Here is a 12,540-nt window from a genome sequence, read left to right as displayed (position 1 = left end):
GTTAAAAGAGTTTTGTTTGAAATTTAATGACAGTTTTTATATATAGAATAGGTAGCCTACGTCACTCACATTAATCTACAAGGGAGCCTGTAGACAAATGTGGTACAAAGCATCCCTGAAGTGTTTCACAGCAGTTGTTATTAATGTATTTCACTGACTGAAGATTTTTTTGGTTTGGTTAAGGTTATTGCTTAAAGTTCTACTCCCTGGTTTTGTGCCAAGGAAGCCCCTATTACGGTTCTGGTTTGATGGTGTTGAGGAAAATCCGGATAAGGAAAGGTAAGGCTGGTGGTATGGTTGCATGAGGAATGACAGGGGGTCTTGGATGAGAAGAGAGTAGTGGGAAAATATGATGAATGAGAAATGTAAACACTTACGTGGAGGCTGGAGCCGTGATGGTCCCCAAAGTCCAACATTTCTTGCCAGTGCACTGTTGTTTTCAGACTCAACACAGTTCATACTTGAGTTTCAGGAGATACTGTTATATTTCTGCCAGACAGAATTAAAAGTGTAATTTTCTGGCCTTGTTCTGTGACAATGGAAGATGAAGACTGCTATCATGATGCAGCATCAGGTGGACAATCAGGTCTCAATTCTTCCAGCGGCAGTTCAGCTGCTGCATATTGATTCTTTATAGTATATCATTTATGTAGTACTCTCTCAAAAGTCAAATGTCTCCGTTTGAACATTAATAGGGCTTTTTCACAGCGGAAATTGGGACTTGTCAGAGTAGGAAAAGCACAGGTGTTACTAATAACATTAATGATGGCTCTGTTTTATTCAAATAAGCCATGACAGTATGACAGTGGCAAAATACCAGAAACCTGAAACTGAAGCAGCAAAATTTAATTCAACAATTATTAATTTTATGATTTACACCTGTGCTTTTATACCGTAACATGTCAAAATGTCTTCTGTGAAAGGGGCCTAGTTTCCAACTAGCAGCTGAAATTTTCCTACCCACCACACTGGCAGACCTTCAACAATCTTTAAAATGTAACCCACAGCATGGGTCAGTACAACCAAACTTAAAAGACATTGGTGTTTCAGTTACACATGAAATTAATAGTTGACCATACAGTAAAAATTCATCTAAACCAGTATAAATTCGTGGTAACTTCACAAAAAATATATTTAAACTAGATGTCAGTATAGACACAAAAAGACAGTAGGACAATACTCACATGAGCCATAATGAATTCACAACACCAGAGTTACACAAATGGTTTCATTGAATGGCTACATACTTTACAGGACAGCATGTACCCAGTGCACATTACTGACAATTCTAAAATGGTAAGCATTAAATTCACACTTGACACACAAGTATCTTTTCTTTTGCACATTAACAAAAACCACAGTAGTATGTGAGCATTTTTCTCACACTATCACGAGGTGATACACCACCCTCTGCATCCTGTCAGCATGAGAAACACACACATTATGTCTAGCCACCGTACTTTTTTCCTAATTTTAAATGCAATGCAAAACCTGCACATCATGTAACAAGAGTCTATAGTCATGCTAGTTGCTCTGTGAGGCTGTACTTCAGCAATTATATTTCATATATGCTATATCTACTTTTATTAAAATTTTTACATACAGTGAATTGACTCTCTTCTCTGAACAGGTAATTTTAATGTTACTGCTATGTTTACAGAAGGTGTTTTTGTTATTTGGTCTTCAAAAAGATTCATGATGTAATACCTCCACTGTGAAAATAAGAGGTAAAAAGACAGAAAAACATATTTAGACTATAAGAAAACGAAAATGAATATCCAAGGTTCAGAGGAATTTTTAAGCTAAATAGTAAATTGATTTTACCAGATCTCTAGTAACCACTTGATGTGTCAGCTCTATTTTCAGGAGGTAGACCGGTTTGAATATGCAGTACTTTATTCACTGCAGGGAGGATTAAAACCACTGAATTAGCACATGTAGTTTCCATCACCTTTTATACAACAATAAATCCGATCTGATTGGAATTGTGACAGAAACTTACATCACATGGGCAACTATAGTATCTCATCTCCCACAAGCTGCATAGTAATAAACTGATGGTGAGTAATGAAATTACATATCTTAAGGTGAATATTCATTAAAGTTCAGTAGACGGTTCTCTTGGTTTTGCTTCTTCCTCATTTCGTGGAACGTGGAAGTCGACGTACGGACACCACTTTGTGTTGAGGCACACCAGTTTCTTCAGAGTAGACGTTTTGACGATATTGAAGCCAGTCTCTCCCCCAAAGGTGCTCGGCTTCCAGTACTCAGGGGAGCAGATGGGGTTTCCCAGCAGGCCTTTCAGGGAGAAGGGAGCCCCTATCTCAACCATACTCTCACCAAATATGCTGCTAGAACGTGTTTTCTCCAACAGGATACCGGGGTAAAACTCCAAAGCATCTATGTCACCATAGAGTTCCTCTAAATCTCTGGCCATGTCTAAGTCATCTGGAAAGAGAAAACAGCTGTTAATTAAATGGTTCTTAACCATACCCATACTATTATTTATTTCATGTTTCACCATAAACTGTATGTGTCACATACATGTGAAACAACCACCCACTTCAAAAACATAGTTGTGGTGTCCACAGGAGGAACTGTAATAACGTTGGTGATCCCCTGACTTTTCATCGTGTGCCATCAGTTGAATACGTCTGCTACTTTGGTTTGTGAACACCAAAACCAATGACATTCCTGCACTTTGTTTTTCAAGCTAATTACCAAATGTTGGCATGCTAACCAGCTAAGCTAAGATGGTGATCATGGTAACCATTATGCCTGCTAAACATCAACATGTTAACATACATTGTTAGCATGTAAGCATACCGATGTTATCTTCTGAACCCCACTGTGATAAAGTGCACAGAGTCGCGTGTCAGTTGCTATATTGGACTGCAAACTCCTCTAGTGCCAGTTCCCCCTTCAGTGGTTTGAAGTTTGTTGGTTAGGTCATCTGTGCGACTTATTTAATTTAATACTACAAAATGTATTTAGTTTATTACTATTAAGTAATTTCTTCTTTTTAAGCTCTGGGAGCAGTTTTCAAGAAAAGAAAAAAAAAGTTACTTGACGTAATGTAAAGTGATCTCAGTATCCTCTTACGATATAATTTATTTCTTCCAATATCAGATACAAAATGATGGTAATAAGATTGAAGCATAAAGTTTCAGAAGCAAGACACATTTTTTTGCTTACCAGTAAATTCATAAAAAGAAGCGTACGGCTTTAGGCTAAACTTCTTCCTGTACTCATTAAAGGGCTGCACACGTGTTGCTCGAGACTCTTTGATGACCATTTCTGCCACTTTGAGTACTACTTCATGAGAGTTGTGACCTCCACCTATCTGCAACACAGACAAACAGTTAAACCACAATGTTATTTAACTCAACCGTGAAAATAATTCTGTGGTAATCCACCTGTGAGACCTGTAAACTGTCCTCCCCCTTTTTGCTTTGCATGAAACAACAGTCAGTGATCAACACTGTGCATCTTAATTATAAGGAATAACATTTTGCACATATGATGCTTCTGAAAGATATTATAGTATTATCTCTTGAATTTTAGGAAGTGGTTATGGGGTGGTTTAGTGGTTATAAATACGTGCTGAGTCACACATCTAAACATCGCTGTGAGATGAGAGATCTCCCCACTGTTCTGTGATCGTTTATATATCCTGAGAACAAAGTCGTATATGTGATAACTGGCAGAGCAAAGTTAAAAGATTTGTACCCAGAGGGTTAAAGGCATTTAAGAACAAGGTTTTGCATGTCAGTGATTTTATCTTGCCAATGCAACCATTTCAGACAAGAATCGACAGTTGCTCAACTTCCTTCACAGCGTTTCCTGTCGTATATTTATGTCTTTACTGTGATAAATGTCACCATGAGAAGCATTATTGTTGCAGCTGGTTGAGATGGAACTAGTTTTAAGGACTTAAAAACTAGTACATTAGACAGTTTAGTCCAGTGGTGCCAAACCTAGGGGTACAAGTTAAATCTGAGGGGTCATGAGATCATTAATGTGGCAGGAAAGAAGAAAAAAAGTCACCTTCTGTGACCATAACCTGATGTCCCCTGAGGATGAATTGACCTGCTGTAATAAAAATACAGGTCATCATATGTTTCACCATAGACTGTATGGTTCACATAAATGTGAAAGGAAAAACGTGAAGGCAAAACTGCGATGGTTGTGAAATACCCAAAAATGTAAACGCCCCCATCTAGAGCCAGTGTTTGGTTTGTCCATTCTGGGCTACTGTAGAAACATGGTGGTGCAACATGGCGGACTCCATGGATGGTGACCCATTTGTAGAAAAACGGCTCAAAAGGTAACAAAAACATAACTTTTCTCATTTTCAGGTGATAATACACTAATGAAAACATAACTACGAATATTATATTCCATTTCTGTAAATATCCTAGTAAATGTTACACACTGGACCTTTAAATAGTTATAAAACTATCTTAGAAGTTTAGAGGGGAAACATAAGAAGGGGCCTCAAGCTAAAAAGGTTGGAAATCACTGGTTTAAATGTTGAACAATAGTTTTACTAAAGGATGACTTAACTTATTTTATATGATGATAATGTGTTTTTTATGTAAAATCTTAATCTGAAAAATAACTATAACTGACAGATAAATTAGTAAAAAGTACAATATTTGGCACTGAAATGTGATAAAGTAGATTTAAATAATATAAAATAATGCAAATAAATAAATAAATAAAATAATTTAAAAGTAAGTAAAAGTATATCTACCTCAAAATTGTGCTTCAGTACAGTACTTTAAATGTAACAAGACTGCCTACCCTTGTACCCCTAACATACGCTTCTTGTACACAGTCAGTGGGGGGTAGTTATCTACCTGTCCTGCAGGCTGTCGGGAGAAGGCATCTACCAGTTTCTCCACCCCATAGTGCATGAGGAGGGAGGTGTTGTAAATAAACTGGGAGTACGGGATTTCATCTCCATCTATGAGGAAGCTGTCAGGCATCAGTGGGTGCCAGTGGTAGAGGTGGCAGAACTCCAGAGCGATGCGGTTGCTGTACTGGAAACGTGCGTTGAAGAGCAGGGAGGGATCAAACGTCAGCTTCAGCAGGTAGCCACTCAGCTGTTGCACATACTCTTCTATTATGATGTTGATTATTTCCCCTGGGAGACAAAAAAAATGTCATCATTTGATGTCATACATGGGGCCAAACTTTATCAAAATAAAGAAACTTGAATGGAAATTTGAGCTGTTCATTTGTTAAAACAATTGCAAAAATGTGATGATTCTATGTTGTCAGAAGTGAGAATTAGCTGCTTTTTTTTTTTTTTCTTGGCCTTAAATAGTACATTTATTTAAATTTGGACATTTGATGAATTTTTCCCTATTATACACCCAACAATTAATTGATTAACCAAGAAAATAATCACCAGACTAATCAAATCAATTAATCATGAAAATATTCACTAGTTAAAGTCCTGAGATTGTTGGTTGCCAGACAGAAACACCTTCCAAAAACATGCAATCAGCACCACAAAGAGTCACTCAAAAATTGTTGTAGCTTTGAATCAACACCTATTTTGTTGATTCAAAGCTACAACCATTTTTTTTTGTTGAAATATTGACCATTATACGCCTCATAAAGTTACTATTTGAGTTTTATTGGATTGCACTGAAAACAAAGACAAACTGGAGACAAAAAAAAATAGCCCTTTTGTCTCCAGTTATTGTGAGAATCAGTTGCTTCATATTGAGGTATAAAGAGCTGTCTTGTGTACTGGGCAACAGCAACATTGTTCAATATGGATTAGTGCAGATGTTCAGGGGTAGTCAGGCTGTAGATTGACTGTTTGCTGTCCTTAACAAACAACTTTGGTAAGTAACACTTGTTTCCTCATTTAAGTGCTAAGTGCACTTCATTTCAATGAATAAATAGTATGGTGGAACGCTCTATGTGTGCTGTACTAGCACTGTGTTAAACTTTAGATATTTTTGTACTGTGTGAGTGTGTGACTAACCATTATTCATTATTTTAGGGGAGGAGGTGTTAAAGCTGCGTGCCTTTCCCTGTACTGTTTGTCCCTTTTCCTCGTCCGTCCTCTCTAGCTCTGCCCAGGTATGCCACTGATTGCTCAATGAGTTGCACCTGGCCTGGGAATGCAGCACTTAAAAGCTCTTGTGCCAGCATCAGAGAGTGATGATTTTGCTGTGAGGACTGCTGGTGTGGCTGCCTCTCAGGCAGGCTGTGAAGTGTCTTAAGTTTTCAGACACTGTACAGCTCTTTATTGTATACCTATACATCTTATTATTATTATTCTAATTGTACATTTCTATTTTATATTAATGACTGTTGACTTTTACAGTACTTGTTTTCTTTTCTAACTTTGATATTTTGACCATTATGCACCACAACACCAAGGTAAATTCCAATAAACCTGTATCTGACTTGAAATGCTATATAAATAAAATGTTATCTAATCAGAATTAGAATCAGAATTAGAAATACTTTAATTATCCAAGGGGGATACTTTACTACTACTACTTACTTTACTACATCTATTTACTTACTATGTGTACTGTACCTAAAAGAAAACAATCCATAACAAAGTTATTGAAAATTCAACCAGATATCAGGCTTATAAGTTTAGAATTATTTTTATATTTGTTGCATTGAAAAACAATTTCCCAATGCTGACACAAACTTGTGAATTGACCCTTACCAATAATGATAAGTCTGGCAGTTTGGAAGAGCTGCTCATCGTCCCAGGTGGGATGTTCTCCTTTCAGGATGTCACAGAGTCTGTTATGCTCCCTGAGCCATATGGTGGCATACATGGTGAGACCCGGCAGGATGCCAAATATCTCCTGACCAATAACCAGACGCTTCTCTGGAGGGACACTTTCAGGATACACCATGTGCACAGGGACCTCAGATATTGTTGGAGGGTACATCTCACCATTTATTACCTGTGAACAAAAGAAAACAGTCCACAGTATTTTAAAGTTTGACTCTGAGCAATTTAAACTTTTTCTGTACTATTTACTATTTAATTAACTTGTAACAGACATATCCTATTTATGAAACAAAATCTTCAAGCATAGTGGTTTTTTAGATAAATATGGTTCGCGGAAGTTTCCTCTCACACCCTAATCACAAGCATGTCAAACCCAAGATAAACCCGCTGCCAGCTGTCCCCCTTTAACACTTTTCCACTGTCGCTGCTCTCTGTAAAATGTACCATAACCTTCTCAGAAGTTAGTGTAACACAGGAAGTAGCCTAAAAGTTATTTGAGGAATTTATACAAGAAACAGCTCTTGGTGTTTTATAAAATATTAAAACATGAAAAAGCTGTGGCAATATTTTTGTACTTCATATTTTTATCTACTTCTGCTAAACAGATTTTGTTACCTTCAACTAATCTTACTTGCTGCCAGCTCTTGCTACATTTTCATAGTACAGACGTGAGTGATATCGATCTTCTCCTCTAAATAAGTTTATTTCCCAAAATGTTGAGCTTTTTCTTTGTTACCTGATATTTCAGCTTTCCATCTTTATGAAGCCGAAGTTGAAGCTGTCGCATGAGGTTGTCTCCATAGATATTGTTTGCATCGACCTGCAGAGAAGAAAATAAATTTGTCAATAATGCTTAAATCCTGGTTTCATTTTTTATTAATGATTTAAATCTGTTGTAGATAACTGCTGTGTGTATCTTACCCCATGTCCTAAAGCATTAGTGAAGCCCCCTTGAACTTCATGGTTGGTCTTGAAAAACTGATGTGTGAAGTGTTGGGCCATGAAGGCAAACATCAGATTGGTTCCCTGGGGGTCTGGCCTAAATTTCTTTCTCCTAAAAAACCTCTCAGCCAACAGTTTGGGATCAGGAAGAACAGATTTACCTGAAGAGAAACAAACATGTCAATATTTATTCAGAAGCAGAGTCGTCTGTGTATAGTTGTGTCCTGTAGGTCTCACCTTTAGTTCCCATGGGCAAAGGGCAGTCTTCAGGTACAGGAGGGAGGAGCCGGGTGTAGTAGGAGATGTTGTAGTAGGCCTCCCAGTTGAGGTATCCATATTTGGTATTGTAAGTCGGAGGGCTTGGAATAACCTCGCTTCTGACTTTGGGAGAAGGTGACAAAATGTAGTTCAGTGCACGTACAATAGAAGCTGAAGCAGCTGAAAATAGTCCCCCACAAATGCACTATTTACTTCTGCAAAAACAAACAAAACTATAGTGCACAGCTTTTTATTAAATCTTTTAGCCTTTTTTGAATAAAACTATATATTTGTGACCTATATGTATATGTATATATATACATATATGTGCACCAATGGTTTTGAATGCTACAGACTGTAGAGGATGCTAAACTCGATTCTCAGTCTGAGGTAACTTGCAAATAATTCAGCCTCTAAATACTGTACATCTAGGCTGTTAAAACCAATATTGTTACATTAAATGGGGGGGAAATATTAGGTGCAAGCTAATTTGATTTTATATATATATATATATATATATATACTGTTTTTTACCTTAGACCCTTTCACCTACCTGTCAGAATTAATCTCATGAATGTGCCTCGCAGGAAGGACCTGTTGACGAGGTCCCAGAACCACTGGAAGTGGGTGAGGATGAAATGAACCACCGTGGGGGTGGGCTTCAGCATGAGACGGACTCTGGTCCAGAACTCCGCTGCACACAAAGATCAAGAATGAGATTTTCCACAACATGACTACCAAAAAGTTGTTCTTACAGCTGATGTACAAAGAATTGGTGAATGTAAAATGTGTGTGAAACATTTATTAAACATTAAAAGTTTTTTTTTACAAAGTGGTATGAATTCTTGTGTTGAACATGGAAAAATTTAGAATACATAGAAGCGTCTTTTGACCTGCTGCCACTAGAAGGCTTCATTACTTGAACATAAACATATGTTGAAGTTGCTAAAATGACCGATGCTGATGTTTTTCTTGGGAGGACAATCTCTTAATGCAAAACTACAGTGCTAGTGAGTACTTCCTTTTGTTTTCTTCTTTGAATATTACATTACCACAATTAAATTAAGGGATTAAAACTTTGTAGTTTGAGCACTATTGGTGCTCTCATTGCAGACTCTGTAAGGAGCAGATACAAATAAAATAGGAGGCACATTAGTGTGAACAAGGTGAGGGTTAGAACAGTGTTTAGGTTTAGGGGTTCATTTTTTTTCTTTTCTTTCAAAGACCCAAATTGTGTCAGACAGATTTATTTTAAAGAGGCACATTTTGCTGTACTTACGAATAGTGCAGTTGTCTCCGTAGAAGCCAGTGCGAGTGCAGTCACATTGGTAGCGGTCTGTACCAAATCTCACACACACTCCTGAGTTCTGACATGGGTAGTAACAACAGGGATTCACTGAAAAGGAGGAAAATGATCACCTTACTTTGTGTGAATAAATAACTGATCAATGATGTAGCCCCTACTAAACTAAATGGATAATTAACAGCTTGGGGCAATGACTCAGAGTGATACTGCAAAAGGCCTGGGAAACAAACACAGACAACCTGAAACCTGAAATTCATTTACATATAATTTTGTGTGTGTTGTAGTAAATCTTCCCCTAAAGGTTTGAGAAGGCCCCTGCTTCACCCTCCTTTTTCCACCACTGAGGTGCCTATGAGCAACACTCTTGACTTACTGGACTTGCTGAGTCATGGACCAGACTGTGTTTGTACTAGAAAGCACGAATGTCACTATGTGTGTGTGAACAGAGAAACTACTGTGGACAAGATAAAAAAAGAAGAAAAAAGTTGTTGCTGCCAACCATCTCCCCACATCATTAACAATCTTGCCCGTTGTAATACAGCTTCCTGTCCCCCCTTCATACTTGCAGAAGTTCAATGAGATAATGAGACACTGCAGCTTTTTTTTTCTCTTCCTCTTATTAGCTGTGAATAAGAGGGTAGATAAGCATGTGGGTTTCTAAAAGGAGCAAGCTCATGAATGCATGCATGTTGTTTCAAATTATTCTGATGTGTTGATGTTGGTGTAGGTCTAACTCTATGCAGATGCATAACTATAGACCAAGGTGGACTAAATCCAAGTTAAAAATATTACAATTTAGTTTCTTATTGAAAAATAACATGAATATATGCAAAATGACTTGTGTCTGAGTTAAGTTATGTCAATCAACACCATAGATGAAACATACTATTCTACACTCCTACTTTTTCATGCTGTTTCCTTACGGCATGACTTGCAGTACACTATTTAAGATGCACTGCAACAAAGACATCTACCCGGTGGTCTAAAGTCTATTTATCCATACATCCACTCATTGATAGAGCATATCCCAGCATGCACTGGGAAAACCCCTGGACACAAAACAGTCTTTTATCTGATACTACAAAGAAATAGTGGGTGTCATCAGAAAAATACATGTAAATCCAATTTATACGACTACAACAACTCTATGTAATAAAATGCAATACAGTCAGATTAAATACAACTATAGCCTATGTAATAAAAAACATAATAATATATAATAAGTATACTTTCATTTTTGGTACTTTAAGAACATGTTGCTTCTAATCCTTTTTACTTACTGTGAGTCAAATTATGAATGGTGGACTTTTATTTATAATGTAATATAATATAATAAAGTATTTTTTATTGTTTTGTATTGCTGTTTAAGTAAAGCTGTCTTCCAGTATTTTGCTGCTTTACAGACAATAACTTATTCTTTTCTTTGTGTCTAACTTGAATATGCAGTGCAAACCATGAATTCCGATTATTGATGATAACATTACTCCCCTGCCAACAGGTAATGTTAACTTTTCATTAAATGTTGATTTGAGAGGATGCAGAAGCAAAGACAAAGTAAGAGTTACTACAGTTTATTATAGAATAATAATAGAATAACATTAAATGAGGAACTATTAGCTTTGAACTATTAGCAGAGAAGTAAAACCCTGCACTTTTAATTCTAAATTATGTTTCATATGTTAAAAGCATTAGTCTAAATTGTGCTGTAGCTGAAAAATATTTGAGATGCCAGTGTTGCACCATATTCGGGTGTCAATATAAAGTGTGACCACAATTTTAACAAAAGGTTTGTATGAGGGAAAGAAAGGGGAAGTATTTGACATTATTTCGATTTTGTTCCAGAAACAGTAGGGTCACAGTTCCAGTCCAGACAGTGCCTAAAAATCTAACAAAAATATGCAATATTTATTAATATTCATCTATATCCTATGTCAGGTACTCTTTCACTTGTTTTATTGACTGAAAAATGTCAACATTAATGGTAACAATCACTTATGTACTAAGTAACATCGATATAATGCGCCCCCTACAGTCACACTTAATCACGATGGTCACAGAATATGATGAAACAGCACAACTAGGCTATTTTCAGTTTTGTATTATAAGCTTTATAAAAAAGAAAGAAATGAAATACACTATTATTATAATTACTACATCCTCAAACCAAATTCTCAAATGATCAGTCTAAACAATAAAGACGTGCAATTATGCAAATGTATCGTGATTGAATGAGAAACTGCTTACCAACACTTGAGTCACCAGCACATGATGAGCTCTGCAGCAGCAACAGGTTGATTAACACCCAAATGGACACGATGCTAAACTCTATAAAAATAATGACAGATGAATTATCTTGCTGTAAAAACATCAAATTAAGTTGCCGGGTGTTCAATTAAATCATTTTAGAACTCACCTTTCATGATTGCTACACGTGGGTCGTTCTCAGAACAGAACTAATTTTGGTTAGGGGGTTATTCTGTTTCTAGAAAGTAATCTCACAAAACCACACTTAGGCCTTTTGATATGGATATGGTCTGACTGGCTTTATAACATCATCTAGAGAATGGGCGGTAACACAGTTTCCTCTACTTCCTCAATTTAGTCTTCAATGCATTTCAAAGAAACTGCATCTGACACCAAATGATTTGAGCATTTTTAACCAGAACTTGTGGGTAAATTGTCCTCACAATAATATTTAAACCCATCTGATGTAAAGGTAAGAAGTAGTAGTAGTCGCAGAGTAAAAAATTCTGTCTTGAAGTGATTATGGGTTTTTATGTGTCATTCAAATTATTACAGTGTCAGGAAACAGAAACAGAGTAATGCTAAAGGAAAAATTGTGAAGTGCTCTATCTCCACCTGCTGGCAAATTAACATCCTCATTACAATTTCTGTGTGAGCAAGATAATAAGACTACAATGAACTGTCTCCGTTTAACTACAGTATATTTTTGGAGTTGCATCCTGTAAAACTGATTGATGTGTTATTGGTTTTGAAGACATAAAACTTAAAAATAGAGTATTTCATCAAAAAGGCTAAATCTGTTGTTGGCTCTAAGCTTGTCACCCTGGAGGAGGTGGTGGAGGAGAGGATGCTGGCAAAACTGCTGGCAATCATGGACAATCCCTCCCACCCCCTCCACACAACATTGGATAAGCTAAAGAGCAGCTTCAGCAACAGACTCATTCAACCCCGCTGCTCTAAGGAACGATACAGAAAATCGTTCCTCCCCACTGCAATAAGACTCTATAAC

The 12,540-nt window shown here is 36.9% G+C and overlaps 1 protein-coding gene across 1 annotated transcript; it reads right to left on the bottom strand.

Moving 5' to 3' along the window:
• Positions 1–1,214: 1,214 nt before the first annotated feature.
• Positions 1,215–11,819, bottom strand: ptgs1 (prostaglandin-endoperoxide synthase 1). The gene is made up of 11 exons (XM_051423209.1): positions 11,701–11,819; positions 11,532–11,612; positions 9,261–9,377; positions 8,535–8,675; positions 7,961–8,104; positions 7,703–7,884; positions 7,518–7,601; positions 6,707–6,953; positions 4,863–5,149; positions 3,196–3,343; positions 1,215–2,448 (listed from the first exon to the last, which is right to left on the bottom strand). The coding sequence occupies exons 1-11, from the start codon at positions 11,705–11,707 to the stop codon at positions 2,099–2,101; spliced, it is 1,788 nt and encodes a 595-aa protein (XP_051279169.1). The 5' UTR covers positions 11,708–11,819; the 3' UTR covers positions 1,215–2,098.
• Positions 11,820–12,540: the final 721 nt, after the last annotated feature.

This window comes from Dicentrarchus labrax, unplaced genomic scaffold, assembly GCF_905237075.1.
Source record: "Dicentrarchus labrax unplaced genomic scaffold, dlabrax2021, whole genome shotgun sequence".
NCBI lineage: Eukaryota > Metazoa > Chordata > Actinopteri > Moronidae > Dicentrarchus > Dicentrarchus labrax.
The sequence above is the reverse complement of the archived record's forward strand: the minus strand, read 5'-3'. Positions and strand labels throughout refer to the sequence as shown.